The 21,499-nt window shown below is 42.1% G+C and overlaps 1 protein-coding gene across 2 annotated transcripts in view; it reads left to right on the forward strand.

Annotated features, from left to right (window-relative positions):
- LOC141808214 (FERM, ARHGEF and pleckstrin domain-containing protein 1) overlaps positions 1-21,499 on the forward strand; it is a 64,443-nt gene that overhangs the window by 39,831 nt on the left and 3,113 nt on the right. The window contains exons 6-24 of one of the 2 annotated variants that reach the window (XM_074694657.1): positions 325-422; positions 894-1,008; positions 3,672-3,819; positions 3,944-4,039; positions 4,122-4,285; positions 4,407-4,475; positions 4,565-4,658; positions 4,806-5,019; positions 10,867-11,054; positions 12,399-12,488; positions 15,656-15,789; positions 16,751-16,832; positions 16,913-17,150; positions 17,236-17,366; positions 17,479-17,547; positions 17,834-17,923; positions 18,207-18,289; positions 19,841-19,956; positions 20,143-20,306. In XM_074694657.1, the coding sequence (XP_074550758.1) occupies positions 325-422; positions 894-1,008; positions 3,672-3,819; positions 3,944-4,039; positions 4,122-4,285; positions 4,407-4,475; positions 4,565-4,658; positions 4,806-5,019; positions 10,867-11,054; positions 12,399-12,488; positions 15,656-15,789; positions 16,751-16,832; positions 16,913-17,150; positions 17,236-17,366; positions 17,479-17,547; positions 17,834-17,923; positions 18,207-18,289; positions 19,841-19,956; positions 20,143-20,306 (2,383 nt within the window). Of the gene's footprint in view, positions 1-324; positions 423-893; positions 1,009-3,671; positions 3,820-3,943; positions 4,040-4,121; positions 4,286-4,406; positions 4,476-4,564; positions 4,659-4,805; positions 5,020-10,866; positions 11,055-12,398; positions 12,489-15,655; positions 15,790-16,750; positions 16,833-16,912; positions 17,151-17,235; positions 17,367-17,478; positions 17,548-17,833; positions 17,924-18,206; positions 18,290-19,840; positions 19,957-20,142; positions 20,307-21,224; positions 21,362-21,499 lie in introns of both variants that reach the window. The other variant, XM_074694658.1, reaches the window with a different exon arrangement.

Below are 21,499 nucleotides of genomic sequence, written 5' to 3' on the forward strand. Positions count from 1 at the left end.
CATTTTACCTCTGAGATGACTGAACTGATTCCTCTGGCTTGTTTCCAAAAGAAGCAGCACATGAAATTAGAGAGTCTATAAATCTTCTTCACTCTCCATAATTATAAATTATTGAATCCTGAATCATCCGCCAGGACCAGCTCCTCCTGAAAGCTTCATGTGAGATTAAAAGCACCAGGTTACATTGTATTCTGTCAGAAGTGAAGTCAAACGCAGCTCCTTTGGATGTCTTGTTTGAATCCAGAGCTTCATTTGATCTGTCTCCAAGCGCTGGAAACCACCTCCTCCATCTGATCAGTGAAATCTGTTTGTGTTTGTGTCCAGATATCTGTTCGCCCTGCAGATCAAACAGGATGTTTCCTGCGGACGTCTGACCTGCAACGACAGCAGCGCGGCGCTGATGGTCTCTCATATCATCCAGTGTGAGTTCCTCGTGGCTGAATGCTTGTTAAGCCGGAGAAAGCTGATCAGATAGTGGTCTGTGTGTGTTTCTTATCATCACAAACTTCTCTTTAAGCTCACTGCACACTGTAGAAAATTGATTATCTTGGGGTTGCTATGGCTACCTTTTCAGTCAGATGCTTGAAATAATGTTGCAGGACGGCTTCAAAGCAACTGTTCATATTACGGAGCTGTGCAGGGAAATGAAGTGCTTTTTAATAACCTGAGCCTCAATATATGACTCTGTGGTTGTGCATGGAGCGGACAGAATGATGCATACTTTAAAACTTCAATCAGTAAATGAGGTTTCTGCTTGCATGCCTTCATTTGGAACAGGAAAATGTGTGTTGTGGGAAAATATGATGCAAAATGAGTCATCAAATAACATAAAATGCATGTTTTCAACCTTAAAATCACTTAACCTTGTCTACCCTCTATTTTTTATTTCTTAGCTGAGATTGGGGACTTTGAGGAGAGCTACTGCCGGTCACACCTCCTCAACAACAACTACATCCCCGATCAGATGCCCCTGATTGACAAAATCATGGAGTTCCACTCGAAGAATGTGTGAGTTTTCTTTGCGTAGCGCCTTTCTTTCCACTCTGTTTCCTTTCAGCTCCGTTCATAAAGTCACCGCCGCTGTGACTGAACAATTACTCTCTTCACCGGTGAACAGGAAAGGTTGTTTCAGAGCTCGAGCGTCTCCTGCTGTGTGGGTTTATTACACAGGTGACACGTTCAGGAAAACAGGCTTGGAGTGAATGAGTTCTTTCTGCTCGGAGCTCCGGTCCCCGGTGCCATAAATAAGTAAGAAGAGTGAGTTTTATAAGTTGTTTTAGAGTCAGAGGTGTATTTCAGTTCATGGACCGCTCTATCAACAGAATGTATTGAAGTCTTCCTCTAACCCAATAAATCACTCGTTCAGCTGATGTTGGAGATTGTGTTGGAAGAGTTTAGGGAGTATATGACTGCAGTGGTGTGCACAGAGGGGGGAGCAGGAGGGGCAGTTACCCTCCAATGGCCCAATTGTTGAGAAACAGGCTAAAGAAAACATGTTGCTAGGCACCGCCCTGTTGGTTGTGGCTGCCTGTTGCAGAGGCTCTCTCTTCTTTGTCTGTTGTAATTTTTTCATCTCTTTTTTATCTTTGTATTTTGAGTGGGTCATTACTTTGTACGGCTCATTTGCTGGTTGTGGACACCAAACTGGTTTTGTCTTCAGTGATATTTTTTATATTTTTGCTCCTGTTTTTCTCTGGAGTTCCTACTAGACATGCACCGATCGATCAGTGCTGATTTCTTTAATTTTGTGGGATGGGTGATTGGCCCATCGTTATATATGAAACTGATCTTATATACCTCCGGTCTGACAGCCAGCCGTTGTTGCTTTTTGTTCTGAGACCTGAAAATCAGGACATTTCATTGGTTGTTTAAGTTAAAACATAAAGATTTTATTGTTGGAAATTGGAACATTGAATGGAATATGCTGTCAGTTATAAGAAATAAAAAATAACAATCAGTATTGGCCCAAATCGGTTACGGCAAGTCAGGCTTTATAAAGGTCGGTGATCGGCCAGAAAAATGTGATTGTTGCACCCCTAGATCCTACATGTAACAATGGCTGCATTGTGTACAAGTGAAATCAGCTGTTAGCAGCCTGTAGTATGTCAATGCTAACTGGTGCAAGGCCTGATGTTTCCCATAAGGTGAGAAACTCAGGTGTGAGCTAAGAAGCAACAACATCAACCTGTCCCTCCATCCATCGTTATTGGGAACGTAAGATCTATCTCTAATAGGATGGACGAGCTAGCCATGCTAACCCAACAACAGAGGGAATACCAGAGGGCAGAGTAGCATCATGCTAATAACAGACATGGCTAACAGAGCTAACACCAGACACCAACACCACATTGTAAAAGCTTCACCTGCTGTGAGCAGACAGGATCCAGGAGACAGAGACTGAACAAACTGCCGAAGAAGCTCAGTCCTGGACCCTGTGGAGGTGGAGACTGGCTGAACTGGACAATGATGGACAAGCTGTCATCATCTATTTTCTTATGGACCTTTTTGCTGTTTCTATACACTTTCTTACTTTTGTTTTCTTTTATTGCTGCTATGACTCCTCCTGAATTTTCTCTTGGGGATAAATAAAGTATTTTCTATTCTATTCTATTCTATTCTATTCTATTCTATTCTATTCTATTCTATTTTATTCTATTCTAAGTCACTGTATGACTGTTTAATTTCATGCCACTTTTCTATCTTAATTTCATAACAAGCCCTCAAATCTGAACGTGACCTCTGCCACTGTTCCCTCTCCATCAGAACACAGAGCTTCCATTAAATAAAACAACAACAAACCTCATTTAAGTGGCTGCTCTGTCCCTCCTGCTCCTTTCCCCCTGAAAACTGTAACTGCAGCTCTTTAAATCTCTTATTTTAAAAAACCCACACACAGGAAACAGGAAGGCTTATCCGCCGATAAGAATTAGGAAAGTCAGTTACCGTTGGCAGCCCCTCCCCAACCTTCCAGCCGTGCTCCAAAAAGCCGAGATAAACACGAGAAACTTTGATCCGCTCGCACTCGGTCTTTCACCTCAATTAGTGGGACACGGAGCAAGATGATAAGGCAGAATTTAATTTACTTATTTGTGCAAAAATGTGCTTAAAGGATGATGGAGGCTGCAGTTTGCACATGTAAAACCTGGAGCTAAGATTAGCCTTTAACCTCGGTCTCTTTTCAAAACACTGATATGATGATGAGATAGGGAAAAGTTAACCTAAACCAGAAATTAGTTAACTATCACTCTTCACCCTTTCACAGCATGTTTTTATTTTATACAGAGGCTTCATTTGTTTCTAAAACTAAGAATCCCTCTTTCTAAAAGCAAATGTGACTCGAGCTAAATGAAACAGTGCAAATGCTGAGGGCTATTTTCAACCACAGATTACGACACATTTGTTGCTTAAGGGAGTATTTACAGCAGCAGGATGATCTTTATGGGATTAACTCAAATGAACTATAGTGTCCGTGTCCAGAGGCGATGAACCTAAATGCCACCCAGAGCAGCACTTTGTTTGTCTTTAATCGTTCCTAGACAATGAAAGTACGTGACTCAGTTGTGTCTGACTCTTGTACTTGAAGCTTGAATATTTTGTTTTAATAATCTTTGGAAAAACAGGAAGTATCTAAATTCTTCTTCAACATTCTTCTGTTTCTGTTTTGTTTTCAGAGGTCACACACCAGCCGAATCAGACTATCAGTTATTAGAAGTGGCGCGCAGACTGGAGATGTACGGGATTCGTCTTCATCCTGCCAAGGATCGTGAAGGCACGAGGCTGAGCTTAGCCGTGGCACACACTGGCGTCCTGGTCTTTCAGGTCAGTTAGTAGGTCACCACTGGCGTTTTGAAAACAGACACTTGTGGATCAAGCTCACTTTGACAGAAATGTTTTCTAAAAAGGTGAAAAATGATCTACTTGTGTGTTTTTATCCTTACTGCAGGGACACACGAGGATTAACGCCTTCAACTGGTCAAAAGTGCGTAAACTGAGTTTCAAAAGGAAGCGTTTCCTCATAAAGTTGAGGCCGGACCTGAATGTAAGCCGTCTTCCAATGTGCTGTTTAAAATCTGAGCCCCTCAGTGTTTGGTGGTGTCGGTCATGTGTCTGTGTCCCTTCAGAGTTCGTATCAGGACACTCTGGAGTTCCTCATGGCCAGCAGAGACTGCTGCAAAGTTTTCTGGAAGGTCTGCGTTGAATACCACGCCTTCTTTCGCCTCTTTGAGGAGCCCAAGCCAAAGCCAAAGCCTTTGCTCTTCACCCGAGGCTCCTCCTTCAGATTCAGGTAGAGAGGAAGAGGAAGAGCCTGCATCTGTCACACAGCGGTGTCTCCCTCATCACTTAACCCTCCTCTAAAACGCTCCCTGAGTAGCTCATCATTATCTCTCCTGTTCTTGTCTCCGCAGCGGGCGCACGCAGAAGCAGGTGATTGACTATGTCAGGGAGTCAGAGTTTAAGAAGATCCCCTTTGAAAGGTAAGAGGCTGCAGAGGTGTTTGATGGATTTGGTTTAGGTGAAGGAGCTCTGGGTTTGTAACGCTGACCTTTCACTTCTTGTCTGTCAGGAAACACAGTCGGGTACAACACAACAGTCGGGTTCAACAGAACAGCCGGCTGTCTCCTTTGCCTTCTCCACGCCACCATGAAGTGCCAACAGAAGTGAGTGGATCAGATTTACAGAAATGTCAAGCTAACCAAAACACTTAGAGGCCTCTTGTGAAATCATTAAATAAAACAGAAGAAATAAAAAATAAACAAGCTAGAATGTAGAGCTAAAATGTTGTTGATGTTTTGTTTCTTTGTCAGCATGGTGCTCCCAGGGTAGACTCACCTCACCGCCGTCATTGGACGGAGTCAGCATTGGTCAGTGCAGAAGACCCCACAGCTTCAAGAACAGCCAGACTGAGCCCGGTTCACCAGAGGAACGGCCACGACGACAGAGACAGAGCCAGCTCTGGGTCCAGGACGGAGGAGAGACGAGGCTCCACGCGACAGACTCATCCAGAACATCTGAACACAGGTCCATCATTTCGAGCTTCTCGAGGCAGCATCCCTTACATCGACTGCAGGGACTTAGACAGTGAATACAGCCTGGGCAGGGACCAGGCGGCGTTTAGATTGAATCACAGAGATCAGGCTTTGCTACGGCGTGGGTCAGGAACAGGGAGCATCAATGGGCCTCTGCAGGTCCAGCAGGAGCACTTTCTAGGTAGGATGCGGTACAGAGAGTCTCCTTCCTCTTCTAGACAGTCCCTCAACATGAGCCCCGAGTTTAACAAGTCTCCACAAAAGATTAACCAAAGTCTGGTTCACAGCGTAGTGTTAGACCCCCCTCACTTCAGAGAGAGGCACTGCGGCAGCCCTCTTACAGTCCAGCATGTGAGTTCAAGGAGTGTGGTCACGAGTCCTGTTTTGGACCCGGTTCATCAGTCAAACAGCGTCCGTTACGCAGAGCAGAACGGCTTCAGCTCTGCTCCCCCTCCACATGACGAGGGCAGGTACTCCCCGCTCCCAAGCCGCTCCCCCCGCTCCCCTCGCTTACATAAATCCCACAAAGTTCGATACCGTGTGGACACAAACACCAACCAGGGAACATCCTTAGGGCAGGAGTCCCGCCCCGTCCTGTCTCGAGCTGAACGTATGGCTGCTTTAGAGCGCCGCATGGTAGCAAACGGCCTCTCAGCACCGGGAAGGCCGAGATCCAGTCTGGGACAGAAGCGTTTGGGGCCGCCTGGTTCTCCACACATGGGAGGGGTTCAGATGAACGACTGCTCCACTACAAGTGGTTCAGAGTCCAGTGAGTCTGAGGTGGAGTCAAACAAAGGGAACTGCAGCAGCTCAGCAATGATTGGTAATCAAACAGAGGCTAACTCCTCCTCTCCAATACCGAGGAACAAGTTCTCCTTTGGCAGCCTGCAGCTAGACGAGGAGGCAGATGAGGACGCGTGCCAGGCCTTCAGTGACGAGGAGGGTGCACAGATTTTCAGCTGTTAAAGCACAGAAACCCTCTCCACATGAGAGTTTAAAGGGTTTAGTTTGGGTCCAGATGGAGAAAAGAAAAGCTGTGCTACATGGGTGACAGATTAAATCTGTTCGAGGGCGACTCAAAGCTCAACACTACATGTTCACACTATTCCTCCTCAGCTAGTAGCAGCGAATTCTGAACGCAGCGTTACTCATCCAAGGGTGCACAAAGGAGAGTTTTCTTGTTTGTTGCGCTGCAGGAGGAGGTTTATTGCAGCCTCCTTTAGAGTTTGAAAGAGCTCTGTAGAAATACACAAGTGCCATGTCAGAAGTAAACTCAAAGAATTGGTGGCTCCTTTTAATGTTGGGGTGGGAAAACAAAAAAGATTGTTGCTGTTGCACTTTTCTCACTTTTTTTTTTTCAATCCATCGGATGTTCATAGAAGAAACTGATGCTGAATTATTGGTTGAGTTCCTGATGCCTTATGAAGGAAACAAACGTCCTTTAATGGTAGAAATTTCTGTCTTCTACTGGATTCATTTCAAGGTTCCCTGCTTTACAAACCGAATGTAAAACCGTCTCAGTGACTGTTGACTCAGTGGGTATTTATTTGTAATAATCCTCTCGTCTTGTTTGATTTATCGACACCCTTGATGCTGAGTCTGGTGTGTGATCGCTGTGAGAGTAGTAACAGTGTCTGGAGCATTTGGCGTCCGTGTGGAAACTAATTACTGCTCTGCAAACACACATTTGATCATGAAATTGGTCCATCAATATTGTTTACAGTACGTTCCCTCTCTGCTGCGTGACACAGGGGCTTCCATTAACCTGTCTGGGTTTATATGCAAATGTAGACGGAGTGAGAGTAACTTTGAACTGTTTTGTAAAAATAGTCTGATTGTATTTGAAGGAGCAGCAGTTTCTCGGTGTGGCTGAGGTGAGGAGTCTGTCGTGGTGTTTTATCCACCTCTTTGACAGTTGATGGCTCACGTGCTCACTATTGACGCCCTCCATCTGCTCTCGACTCCTGCTAGAGTATCTCTGGTTTCCACAAACTCCTCCAGCATATGAAGTTGTTTTTGATCATCCTAACAAATGGCACTGCACTTTTTCTGTTTTTCTTTTGCACGGCTATTCTTGTTTGTATTTTTTTTGTTTGGAAGATTGATCACATTTCTGTTCTCTCTGTTTAATTCTTTGTCCAATGTTAACCTGTCTGTTAAACTTGAAACTGTCTTTTCTTTTTTTCTTTCTATTCTGTTCTTTTTTCTCCCTGCATGTAAACCTGTTCTGCCTGTGTGGTTTAATGATGACTGCCATCAGGGTTTCCTCCTCTGCAGTGATCCAGCTTCATGTATTCAGAGCAGAAAGGAAATCAGGCTAAAGATGACGGGAGTTTGAGAACATGTTGGGAAACAGAGGCAGGTTGTAGCAACAGGGGATGTGTGAGTATTATGTGTTTGTGTGAAAGGCAGTTTAAGGGCAACACCTCAAAGCTCACAGTCCCTCAGCTCATCCATCACTGTCAACTTTTGCTATACGGCGCTCTCTGACTCTTTTTTAACACTGACATCAAGCAACATGTTTGTAGTGACTTTATCCTGGATTTTTATGTTTGGATCTCTTTCTGAAATAAGTTGTTTTACTGAGGTTTTAGAAGATAGAAGGAAAGAGGATCTTTTATGCTGCTATTAATTCCTGCACCTGTCAAGATTTGTCTGAGAGAAATGCTAAGTGAAGACTTAACCATAGATGAAAATGTTGAGCGATTGAACCTGTGAATTGGAAGCATTTTATGACAACACAAAGTATTCCCAACCGTAAAAACTGATTGACACCTTATTTGTTTTTTTTGTTGGTAGCTGTAGAATAAGCAAGATGATGAAAAAGTTGCTGTTGGTTATGCCAAACAGAAATTTTGGTCCGATATTTAATTCAAATTTTGGTGAATAAAAGCAAACAAGGTGTTTTCATTAGCCGCGTTTCCACCAAACAGACCAGTTCAGTTCGTCTCGGTACAGCGCGCATTTTGTCGCGTTTCCACTGACCTATCCAGGGACAGAACCCCAAATAACTGAGACGAGCCGTTCCACTTTTTGGGACCCTTTCGTATGGGTGCCAGACTGAACCAATCCGCTCTCGAAAGGTGGAGCTACAACACTGCAGACCGTTGATTGGTCAAAAGAATCGTCACTTACTGCGCAACAGCAGCTCCTTTTCTCCTGGCGGCACAGTCTTCTCTGAAACAAAGCTTGATTGCACTTTGTATCAAAGAGCTACATGCCAATCACAGGGAGGACGAAATGCTGGATGTGCTCTTTGTTTACTGTGTCGCGTTTTTCTTCTTCGTTGGATTTATTAGTGGTGTAAAATTTTTTGTGCTGCTGCGGCGTAACGCTATTGTTTAACAGCTGCGGCTTTCGACATCCGGCTTACATGCCGCCTACCACAAGGGGGCACAGTTTGCTGTGGAAATACTAATGGGATCAGGCTTAACTGTACCTAGCCATACCAAACCATACTGAACCAAACCAGACTGCTTGATGGAAACGCGGCTATCATTAGCTGATGCAGGGTTTCCCAGACTTCACTCTGCCAAGGCCCCCCAAACGTTTGCTTCTGGCTGGGGACCCTCTTCAGGAACCAACAGACAATGCTTCAGAATATGTAAAGAAATTTCAACTTTTAGAATATATTTTCACATTTTTGTGTTTAGAATAGGAAATTATTAACAAACAAAAGCCGGACTCACACAACCAGCACGAAGGAGAAAGCATTTCAGGGCTCTGTCAGCCAAGGTGGGATACACCTTTCTGACATGTAGTCAGTAGTTAGACAGGGGCAGAGCCTCAAAGTTTGGTCCAGTTTTTTGGATAGCTTAATAACAGGAACGAACCGCTAGGTTGACACAGATCATGACATCATCATGCTGAAGCCGCAGCTGTCACACAAGCTGGGGTTTGGTACTTTTGGAAATATGCGAACCCAGCACTTTACGTTTTGTATAGTCAGGACAAATGGTTACCCCGCCAAAAAAGAAAAATAACAAACAAAAATAAATTAATGTAATTATTAGTTTGAAAAATAAATAAATAAATAAATTCTATTTTTTCCCTTTCTTCTAATTTTCTGAGGGCCCCCTCTTTGAAAACCACTGAGATAATGTATATGCTCTTGTTAGGCTTCTATTTAGCATTACCACCATCTCGCTTCACATTAAAGTACAGTGATAAGTTTTGCTGATTTTTGCTTTTATTCAACAAAATTTGACCTGAAGATTATTTTTGGCTGTGTTTTAAGATGTGAAAAACTCCTCACAGTAATTTAATATTTAGAATTAACCAGCGACAAAAACATGGGAAAAAAAGCAGCAGCATGACACAGATTGAAATCAAACAGACGTGACTTCATTATGGGAACTTCTGGATCACTGCAGAGTGAGGGAACCCTGGAAGAGACTTTCCCACAAACTGGGCAGATGCATTTTGTCCTTTCACTTCTGGTCATTTAACATGTGTGAGAATGTGTGTTTCCATCTCTTATGCTTCCAGTGCATGCTGAGCTCTGCATACAGGTAGTGAGAAAAACATGATGCTGAAAATAAGGAAATTATGTTGTTTTATTGGAGACTGAATTTATTGGTAAACGGTTTTTGACAGTGAATTGGTGTAAATCTGATTTGTATTCATGGACTGAAATATGCAAATATTTCCTCATTACCAGACGACAGAAAGAACAAATTCATGACAGAGTGGTCAAACTGTTGTTTACCCACAACATTTAATTACAGTCATAGATCTTTTATAAATTTATTTTAGGAAAGACTGCATGATCACACTTTTTTCAGTCTCTGACTCACATGGCTGAACTTCTTATGCTGCTTTCTTTCATCTAGTCTTGTACATATGTGATATATTAGAGTCAATAAAGATCTTGTCCTTGAAGTGAGATTTTCTGATTTTATTTTTTGTTAGGCCCCAGTAGTCCGTGCTGTTTTGAGACTAGACTTCTCCTCATCCACCTCCCTGTAGTTTTTTAGTGCTGGTTGGTGACTGTGTTTGTGTTTCTTCATTTGTAGCAGTCTTGGTGATATTTTCCTGGTCTTCCCTTGAAGTTTAGATTAGATCCCTCTCGTTTTCTGTGCATGTAACCACTGCTGAGTTTGTGTCATTGCACCTGAGGACAGCACAGAGAGGTGGGAATGTTGCAGCTTATACATAGTAAGTAAGCTGAGTGGAGATGTTGAGTTTAGAGCTTCTTCCTCTTGATCATCCTGCAGCGGACGTCTCAGCTGAAGGTATTGATTGACGTGGCTCAAAGACTGCAAGAGCCGTCTGGACTGTAGAGTGAGTCATGGCTGATGTTTCACTTTCTGAAGGCAGCTAAGGACGACTCTGATCTTTGAATCAATACTGTGTTATATATAGAGAATATAACTCACCTTATGTAGTTTTTAGTGTATGAAAGTCTCTCAGCTGCTGATACTCGCCATGTTAGACTGTGAGCAGAATCCTGGAGAGTTGAATCAATATGAAATGTCACCGTCTTTGGAGTTTGACATTTAGTAAGTGACAATTTCATCATTTATGAATCTGGCAATTATTTTTTTTTATTAATTGATCAAAGCAAAGCTCCAGAAATGCCAGTAATTAGTAAAAAATGATTAAGTTCACTTCACTAAATGTCTGATTTGTGTCCCAGCAGCAGTGAAAAATTCAAAGATTGTGACTTTATGAAAACATCAAAGCATTTAAAAAGCAGTTAGAGCCTTTGATTAGAAGCTCCTCTTCATAATGTGCCAAATACCACTCAGTCAAAGCATACCTGTTTTTTTTTCATGTCTGTTTCCAAACACTCACTTTCCTTCTCTCCATTCCTGGTTTTCCTGATCGCAACGTACAGGAGTCGTTGCAAACAGCCCTCGTCTGTCCGCCTCCTCCGGTCACTCTCACGGGATGGTCAACGGCCAGAAGTCTCTGGAGCTGTGCGGCCACAGTCCCGATGGGCGGCTACCTTCTCCTCTCACCAGCCCGCTGCTGAACGACGCCGGGAGTGTTCGCACAGATGATGAAGACGAGGTTCGGAGGAAGGTCAGTGATTCAGATGGGAACAAGAAAAACTTAATGTAGTTGCTTTTTCCTATCTGTTGTTGTTGTTGTTGTGTCTGTAACTTATTCTTCAAAGCTATGACCCAAAATAGATTTAGACCTAGATTTTGTGTCCTGATTTGCTCTACAAAGGCGTTACAACAGAGTGTGAGTAAAGACTGGGAAGAAAACACAGTATGATAAAGCACTGATCACAAGTTAGAATCAGTAAAGTTCAAGTAAAACTACCAGGAATTAATTGTTTAAATGATTAAAATGACTTAATTATCATAACTCATTACGCTGCTTTCTTATTCAAACTCTACTTTCAAAATCAACATTTTTGATCAAATCATCAATAAATATTCATTTAAATGAGTCAAAATATTTTTTCTTAAAAGTGAATAAAACAAATAAATGAAATTAATTTAAAAAATAATGATAAATGAATAAATAAATGAATAAATAAATGAATAACAGTTATTAAAAATAGAATAAAAATGTTAAAAACCTATAGTGTTAAAAGTGATATAGGTAATGATGCAATTCAGGGCTGGAAAAATAAGATATGCTACATTAAAAGCTAGATTAAACAGCATCAAATGGCACTTTTAAATATTTGATTCCAATTGGTCGAGACCTCAAACCAACAGTCGCTCATTCCGAAAAGAAAAAGTTTTGTCAAGGAGAAACTGTAAAAATAAAAAATTGAAATTAAAACTAAAAATTGATAAAATCAATCAAATAAAATTGAGTTAAAATATTTTTTTTGAATATTGAATAAAACAAATGAGTGAAATTAATTTAAAAAATAATAAATAAATTTTAAAAAATAAAAATGAATTAAATAAAAGTTTTATTTAAAATAGAATAAAAATGTTCTTAACCTATGGTGTTGAAAGGGACATTTATAATAATTCAATTCAATAAAAAAATTAGATATGCTACATTAAAGCTAGGTTAAACAGCAATCAATCAACGCTTTTGAATACATGATTCTGATTGGTCGAGACCCTCAAACCAACAGTCGTTTCTTCCAAAAAGGAAAAGCTGTGTCAAGAGAACCTGATTGCACCTGTTAAGTCAAATCAACCCATCGAAAGGGGTCTGGTACATTTTTAAAGTATATCATTTTACCTCTGCCTGTTGACCATGTGGCAAAAACTTTAGCATCACCACACAATGTGGAATATGTTTTTAGTATTGCTTTACATTTCTGCAGAGAGCACAAAGATTCAGATTCATGGTTGATGGATGTGAACCGGATGCAAACTGGTTCACAGGTTGGGCGTCTTCATAGTGAGACTCAAGCGATTTCTCTCTCACCATCTCCTCTTTCCTTCGCAGAGGTTCCCAACCGATCGCGCCTACTTCATCGCCAAGGAGCTCCTGACCACCGAGAGGACATATGTGAAGGACCTGGAGGTGCTGACTGTGGTAAGAAGAACATCCGAGTCGGCTCGCCAACACTCTGCTCCTCTGTTTGTTTTCCTCGGCGCTGTCCTCTGGGGAAAAAACATTGATTATTCCGGTTAGCTGCTTCATGGCAGAGCGCCCGCCAAAACACAGAGTCAGGCGGTGACACAGGGATATTCTGGCAGATGGGATTTTCATTTTTTATTCATTTCCCGCACCCGCGTTCTGAAAATCATTTATCCGACTCACTCACGGCTTTGAATACTAAACTGTGTTTGTGTTTAAACAGATAGATCCAGCCGCATGCATCCGACTCACTATTTCATTCTGTGCCTTTCGGATTTTACTGTCTGGGTACAAGCATATGGACCATTTCATCCGACAATATCAGAAAGGAAATGTAGCAGAACACAGGATATTAAATATGTTGCAGACGGAGGATGTTCTTCCGAAGCCTGCAGTTGTTCGATTCAGCTTGAGGATGTGGAGAAGATGCATCACCCTTCCTTCATGATGTTTTTAAGAGGCTGTAGCTTTTTTTGTCAGAGAGGCCTTTCATGCATCTCATAAATATTTGGGTTGGCTCGTGTCCTCGTTCTTTTTTTCCATCTGCATTTGGGCTGCCGACTCCTTACCCCCACTTTTCCCATTAGCTGGTCGTGGCTGCTGCAGCTCGGGGTGAAGTCATCTGAACAACAGCTGCCTCTTCTTCTCAAGCACTTCCTAAAAACTCGACTCCTCTTTCCCATCACGTCAGCGAAAATAAAAGAAAAAGCTGTCCTCTGTCTGCAACATGCAACTTCAATCCAAGCTAATGGAAGAAAGTGTTAAGAATGATTGGCTATTGATTCCTCCATTCATCCTCCAGCAATTAAAGGATTTAAGAGACGTCACAAGACTGAAGCACAACGGTAGACCCTCAGATGAAGGGCTGTAAGTATTATCCTGGGAAACATCTGCATTAACACGACATTGATCAGCGCTCTGTGTGTCTGAGCTGCATGCCTGTGCAAGCTCAAGACCAGAAAATCAGGACTTGAGTCACCTGATGACACAAAGAGAAACCATAGCTCTGCAGTTACTTTATCTTTTATTTCACTCTGGAAAAACCCATGATATAAAGATCCCAGAGTGTCTTCAGCTGCCAAAGGTTCTAGCCCTTTTGTCTGAGATATTCAAGTTTACAATTCTGTGTCTGAATTCATGAGATTAGAGGTATTAGACTTGTTTGATTTAATGATTTCTTTGTTTTTTATCATTTCCTTACATTTTCTGAGATCGCTCAAATCCCCTAAGAATCATAGGCCAAAGATCCCACAAATAAAAATGTGTTTTTTTGTGTTCCTTTACAGAAAGGTTTTCATGAAACTGATTGAGTCTCTGACTTAACTCTAACTTAAGGAGTGTAAACTCTGTCTACTGTAGGCAGAGGTCTAATTTTAGTGTCTCTTTAGTGTCTGAAGTAGGTAGTGTTAGTAGTTTTGACCAAAGACTATTAAAAAAAATTAGACATCATCTCACTCTGTTAAAAGTGAGGTTGCCACAAAAACTGCTCTCCCTGATGACTGGTCAAAAACTCTCTTTCATTCATTCTAATGGAGCTGTGGTCAAACTTTAAAAAACAAATGCACCATCTTCTTTTTTTCTGGAAAGTTTTTCATTAGTTACTAAACCAGGGTGGCCAACCTGTGACTCCTTGTCTTTCGGTGTGTTGCTTTTTGATCCACTTGTATGAGCAGTAATATAAAATATTGATATATTGATGCCAACGTTGGGATCAGTATTGATCAATACTTTGGTGCTGAGATTGAGATTGACACTGAAGTTTCAGTTTCTCTTCTCTACATGTGCTCCTCTCATTACTCATGTGCTCATAGCTATATATATAGATAGATAGATAGATAGATAGATAGATAGATAGATAGATAGATAGATAGATAGATAGATAGATAGATAGATAGATAGATAGATAGATAGATAGATAGATACATACATACATACATACATACATACATACATACATACATACATACATACATACATACATAGATGCATAGATACACAGATACATAGATAAAGATGGAACTTTGTCTCTTCTGCAGTAAAATCAGAAATTTGTCTTTGACACAGCTCCAAGAAAATAAACATACTTACAAACAATAAATCTCGCTTTGAACATTGGAAATGTGTTGATTTTCATTTTATGCTATTTTGTTCATGTGTGAGAGGAAGTGCATTTGTAAGACCACGAGTGTGATGTGGCTCTTTGTAGTACCATGGTAATTTTTGTGGCTCTTGGTCTCTGACTGGTTGGCCACCCCTGTACTAAACGATAAAAACAGGGTTTTATTTTACATTTCACGATGATAGCTAATGTTGTTTCATACTTGTTGTTTTTTATCAATGAAAAGTAAGATGAATCAGATAAGATTAGACTTACAGAAGAAAAAAAAATCTTTTATTTGTCACCGGGCTCCACACAGATTCTCTACTGCGCAGATTCTGCCTACACAATGGCAGCGCCTGTGTTGAGATATTTTGGCTTCAAAAAGCTCTCCTTTTTTGCAGTGTAAATCATAAATTCCTACTTGAGCAGCAAATCTGTTTGCTGCATCGTAAAAGCCATCATCCTGTCTACTTGGAATGCATAACAGTTCACAAAATGACCTCCATTCAACAAACAAGCGTTTTTAAAGTAGTTTATTTTCCTCCTGAGGACAGACCGAGCCAATCTGTTTGACTCGAGAGTTGAATGTCAATGAAATAACAATTGGTTTATTTTTGTAGTTCATATTACTGAAGGAAGTCAGAGTGAAGACTCTGGTTGAAGTGCTATTCTCAGTGAAAGTGAGACTAACTAAAACAGATACACAGATGATCTCTGAAGGATGTAATGAACCACAGATAATAGAATTTCATTTACTGTACATGAAGGCAAATTAGGCTTTTGGTGTGGCCACATGGTTGCTTCTGAAATTGCTAATTAGGCTGTAAATGATGCCCAAAAAGGAAAAAAGGAGGGCGTTACTGAAATTGTTCCTTATTAATCAGGGGCTGCTCTGGAGAAGTTGGTCATACTTCCCAGAGGCAAACACAAACGCAAAAACACTTTAGACTAAATCCTTCTGTTTAAAGTTCCTCTTTACTCTATTTTTTTATTCCTTTTTTGTGTGTTTCTGTGTCCTCAGTCCTTCCAGAGTGCTGTGGGACAAGATGAAGCCACTCCAGACTCCCTAAAGAACACCGTCCTCTCCACGTTCGAGCCGCTGCACAAGTTCCACACAGGTTTTCTCAGGGAGGTGGAGCAGAGGCTCGCACTCTGGTGAGACTTCTATTTCACATCCACTCTCAACAAAAAAGTCCTAGCAGGAAAAAAGGAGAAAGGAAAAAAGATCGGGGGTGATGACCCGCTTTTCTGTCAAACCACTTTATCACTATCCCTCCCTCCTTTATAATGAGCGTTATTGGCATTTAGCCTCAAAGGGGGCGACCCAGCCCCTCCACATGACCCAAGGAGCTGTAGTCTCCATGGCAACAGCCATGCAGCGCTGCCCGGCCTTTTCTTGCCTGTGGGTTTGTGCTGTCTGATCTTCTTAATGATGTTGGGTTTTATCTTACATAAAACACACACAGACTCACACACACACACACACACACACACACACACACAGCGAAGCATGAAGCTCGTCATTATTTACGGCCATTAACCGCAGACGTTTACAGTACGATGTTAATTCCAGAGCCTATACGAGCCCGCCATCATCATTACTTCCAACTAAAGCACAAAGTCATTCTTCACATAGAAGCTCAAAGTGATATTACTGCCAACTCTGCTGATAAGAGGCACATTTCAGCTTGAATGCAAATCATCCGGCACTACACGTGTCTCCTTTGAAGCTTTGCATATTCAAATCTCCTGCAGAAATGAATCTTTGCTGTTGTAACCGGGATTAAGACGCTGTTTGTCATAGATTAAGGAAGTTTTAGAGACTAGATATGTTTCCCTCGAGCGGCTGCTCAAACACTGAACAAAATGAATAAAGATTCTGAATGAATCCAGTGATGGCAGCTCTCTGCTCCTGCCCCCTGTTTGAGGGAAGCTGTGCTCGATGGAGACACCTGCTGGTGAATCTGTTTCTAACTCTTAAAGGAGCTGTCTGCAACTTTATGGCACCTTTTTTTTTTACGCTTTGAATAATGAATCAGCTTTAAGTGCAGCTTGGTCAATTACCTTTCTAAACAGCTACATAACTTTTAAAAAGGTGGTGTTTTATCTCTTTTAGGGAAGGACGCTCCAATGCTCACATTAAAGGAGACTACCAGCGCATTGGAGATGTAATGCTGAAAAACCTACAAGGCTTAAAGGTGAGGGAGTATCTAAATAGAAGTTCTCGCTCATTTTTAATCATATGTTGCTCATTAATATGTGACAAATGTGTTTGTAGCCCTTGTCAGTGAACTTCCACAAGCAGTCTGAAGTGCTGCTGGAGCTGGAGAAGGCGTGCAGAGGGTCCCGCCGGCTGGAGAGTCTCTGCAGGGACTTTGAGCTGCAGAAAGTCTGCTACGTCCCTCTCAATGTGTTCATCCTGCGGCCTCTGCATCGCCTCATCCACTACAAACAGATCCTGGAGCGCCTGTGCAAACACTACCCGGCTACACACGTGGACTTCAGGGACTGCAGAGGTACCCGGGTTCGCACAAGCACGTTTTGGGTCCTCTGTGGAGCCTGAAAGTAATAATCTCTCTCCTCCCTCTGGTTGGTGTGCAGCTGCTCTGGCAGATGTGTCGGAGGTGGTGGAGCAGCTCCAGGGAAGCTTAATCAAGATGGAGAACTTCCAGAAGCTTCTGGAGCTGAAGAAGGATTTGATTGGCATTGACAATCTTGTTGTGCCTGGACGAGTGGGTTAAAAGCTGTGAAAACTGGACATGACAGTTATAATGATCAATCTGACTTCACGTTGTATTGTTTTTTGATTGTGGATGCGTCTAACAAGGATTTTTTCTTTTTAAGGAGTTCATCAGGTTAGGTTGCCTCAGCAAACTGTCTGGAAAAGGCCTGCAGCAACGAATGTTTTTCCTGGTAACTTTTTATAAATATGTCACTGGTCTGATGATTTAGCTGTGTGCAAGTAAATGAAATAGTTGTTAAAAAAAAGGGATAAAAAATGTAAAGTTTTGTGTTGATAAAGGAGCTGTGTGCTGCCACGATGTTAGAATGTCACAGCCACTGTTAGAAGTTGTTTTTGCTTCCTTGAATTATAAATTAGATAGAGTCGATTTAATTTAGCCATTAAAACCGAAGACAGGCCCACTGACATTTAGCTTGTGTATTACTCAGCCTCTCTTTCTCTGTCTCCTGGCAATAGTTCAACGACGTCATTTTGTACACGAGTCGAGGGATGGCGGCGACCAATCAGTTCAAAGTGCACGGGCAGCTGCCTCTGCACGGCATGACAGTAAGTGCCGCGTCCCTCCATCGAGCACACAAAGCGCTTCAAACTGCTGTCACCAGTTTGTCATTACCGCAAATGAGCCGCAGCAGACAGCTGTAGTGCAGCTCCGTCAACATCTGACGCACACATGCAGGAAAACTTTCAGTACTACACATGTCCTTCCCTCACACTTCCTTTTCATCTTCCCCTCCCTTCTTTCTCTCCCCCTTTCTGTCTATTTCTGTCCTCGCTGTCCCAGATACAGCTGCTCTCTAATGTTTTTTCTGTGTCTCTGTTCTTCTCTCAGATCAGAGAGAGTGAGGATGAGTGGGGTGTGCCGCACGCCTTCACACTGGTTGGAGAGCGGCAGTCGGTGGTGGTTGCAGCAAGGTAAGAACAGTGCGTCGATGCCTTGACATTAGATTCACCCCAAGTGACTGCAGGAGCAACAGGATTGTTTTATAAAGAGTCCTGAATGTTTGAATAAATTTTTGTCAGATTATTTACTACAAATCAACAATCAATGCAGTAATAAGCTCAGAGTGGCACAGTTCTGAGTTTTAAGTAAAGTTTGAAGAATGTTGCATTTTTCATTTTTGATATTCCTTTTTCAGTTTAAACCAAGTTTTAATTTGCCTCGAAATGGGTGCTGTCAGTATTTTAGAAATAGAAAATACTTCATTTATCCCCAAGGAGAATGTCGGGAGGAGTCACAGCAGCAATCAAGGAAACCAAAGTAAGAAAGTGTATAGAAAGCGCTAAAAGGTCCATAAGAAAAAAGATGATGACAGCTTGTCCATCATTGTCCAGTTCAGCCAGCCTCCACCTCCACAGGGTCCAGGACTGAGCTTCTCCAGCAGTCTGTTCAGTCTCTGTCTCCTGGATCCTGTCTGCTCACAGCAGGTGAAGCTCTTCCAATGTGGCGTTGGTGTCTGATGTTAGCTCTGTTAGCCATGTCTGTGAGTAGCATGATGCTACTTTGCCCTCTGGTATTCCCTCTATTGCTAGGTTAGCACAGCTAGCTTGTCCATCTTATTGGAGATAGATCCTACGTTCTCAATAATGATGGATGGAAGGACAGGTCAATGTCGTCACTTCTTAGCTCACACCTGAGAACCAGCACGTCATTCTCACCTCCTTCTCCTCACCTTGTGGGGAAACATCGGGCCTTGCACCAGTTAGCATTGACGCGCTACATGCTGCTCACAGCTGATTTCACATATAAACAATGCAGCCATGGTTACATGTAGGATCTCCAGACAAACACAGGAGAAAAATAATAAAAATATCACTGAAGATGAAATCAGTTTGGTGTTCGTGACCAACAAATGAGCCATACAAAGTAAAGATCCACTCCAAATGCAAAGATGACAAAAAAGAGATGAAAAAATTACAAGAAACGGACAAAGAAGAGAGAGCTGCCACAACAGGGCGGCGCCTAGCAACAACCTTTAGGTGTGGTTCTTTAGGAATTTAAGGTATTCAACTATAAATCCAAATTTTAAAACTTCAAGGAGTATAAAACATAATCTTTGTACAGCAAAAGTCAAAATGACCATCTGTACCTATTAAGCCACCTGAACCCACCATGAGTTTGTACCACCCACCTCTGCAGCATTCAAGTTTTAATGAGAAGGACAAACTTCCTTCAACAGACAGAAACCTGAGACCATGGTCGGGTCAGAGAGACGGATAGAGAGAGATGCAGAAAGAGAGCGTGATGGCGGCTGGAGACAGAGACAAAAACCTCCCTCAGCCTTTGTCCTTTCACATGTTGCTGATCTATTTTTCATGAATGAGCAGACAGTGTTTTAGTTCCCTATTGAGAAATAATTTGGCTGTACTCGAATTTGAACATGGATCAAAGTCATGACAGTCGTATTAACTGGACTATTTCCGAACCAGCCTGAATGTTTCATCTGTTCCTGTTTTTCTTTCTAGTTCACTGAAGGAAATGGAGAAGTGGATGGAGGATATAAAGTCAGCGATAGAGATGACAAAAACCAGTAACGGGCCTTCGTCTGATATTCTGAGCAGCAATCTGACAGACGGCAACAGTAAGTTATGACATGTTAAACAACAAAAAGAAAAAAAAATCTTCTAAATGTTGCTGTTTCTGAAAGAAATCCCTGATTCGCGAGCCTGCGTTTGTTCTGTGAGCTGACGCTGTCTGTGTTTTAGCACCCCTCTCTCCTCATCACCCTGCTCATTATCTAGCAGTAACCACCTCCTGACTTTCCCAGAATGCCCCGAGGACTCCTCGGTTGACGCCGAGTCCGAGGACGACTTAACATCCCCGCACTCTTCGCTGGACAAGCCGGCCCCTCACCGTGGTAACACCATGGTGCACGTGTGCTGGCACAGGAACACCAGCGTGTCCATGGTGGACTTTAGCATAGCTGTGGAGGTACCGGACAAACGTCAGCACTCAAACCTCAGAAGCCTGCCTCTGTTCCCCTGCCTCACTGTTTTCTTTCTCTGTGTCTGAGTGTTTCTTAATTCACTGTGAGGATTTCTGTCAGTGGGAACAGTATCCTCCTGTGCTGCAGACAACCATAGAAACTCATTTTATAACTATGATTTAACTGAATTTGTACGTTATAAGTCAACTAAGTCATTTTATAAGATGCCATTATGAAAATTTGGTGTATATGTGATACATTTCTCAAGTTATGCTTTGTTTTCCTTGTGTCAAGTTTTTCCTATTACAATACATAGTTTATTGAAATAAATACAAATCATGGTGCACATACACTTAAAGAAAGCATGATTTTCATTGGTTAACACTTCTGCATGACGGCTCCTTTAAAAATCCAGGTGTTTTACTTAAAGTTATCTGTTTTCTACATTTCACTTCTTCAGTTTATTACATTTTAATTATTGATAAGAAATTAAGTATATGAGTTAAGATATTTTGTCTTAAAGACTAGAGTTTGAGGATACTGTTCCTTCCCTCTTTTGACCTGTAGTAACCTTTGTTACTTTGTTGTTGTCTTCTCTAACCTCAAACTGTGGTTTTTCTTTGTGGTTCTGTCCTTTTATCTCCTCCCCTGACACTTCCAATCTCTGATGGTCTAAAAATAGAGAGAGCCGTCCGTACATGTGCTGAACATCTCCTGTGACAGCCCTGATCTAGTTCTGCTCCTGTCTCTGTAGCTGTAACCACGTCCTCTTCACAGCCCGGACACACCGCCGGCCTTCCCGTCTCCTCCTGTCACTGCATGCTTCTGTTTCACCGACTCAGTCTGTGTTTCTGTCCTTCCCCTCCCTGTCTGTTCTTCTCTCTCTATTTTTTCCCATGTGTCTGTGCGTTCCTCCGTGGTAGAGGACCCTAGTCCAGTCAGTGAGAATAAGGCCCCCCCAGTGGGGCCCCCCAGTGGCCAGGGACCAGTGCCTCTGTCTGTTATCTGCTGGTACCGTGTTCAGAGCCTCTCCTTTAGTGAATCCTGCAGGAGTCTAGAGGTAAAGGAGCCAGGCAGACAGGAGAGGTCTTTACTCGAACTGCAGCATAGGAAGAGAAGATGTAATGTGTCCTTAAAGCCCAAACAGTTGTTGATTTGCTTTAGTATTGTAACTGTTAAAGACAAGAAACTTATTCAG

The sequence above is a fragment of the Halichoeres trimaculatus genome, unplaced genomic scaffold, assembly GCF_033239565.1.
Source record: "Halichoeres trimaculatus isolate MK-OKI-2021-1 unplaced genomic scaffold, fHalTri1.1 fHalTri1_scaffold_19, whole genome shotgun sequence".
Classification (NCBI taxonomy): Eukaryota; Metazoa; Chordata; class Actinopteri; order Labriformes; family Labridae; genus Halichoeres; species Halichoeres trimaculatus.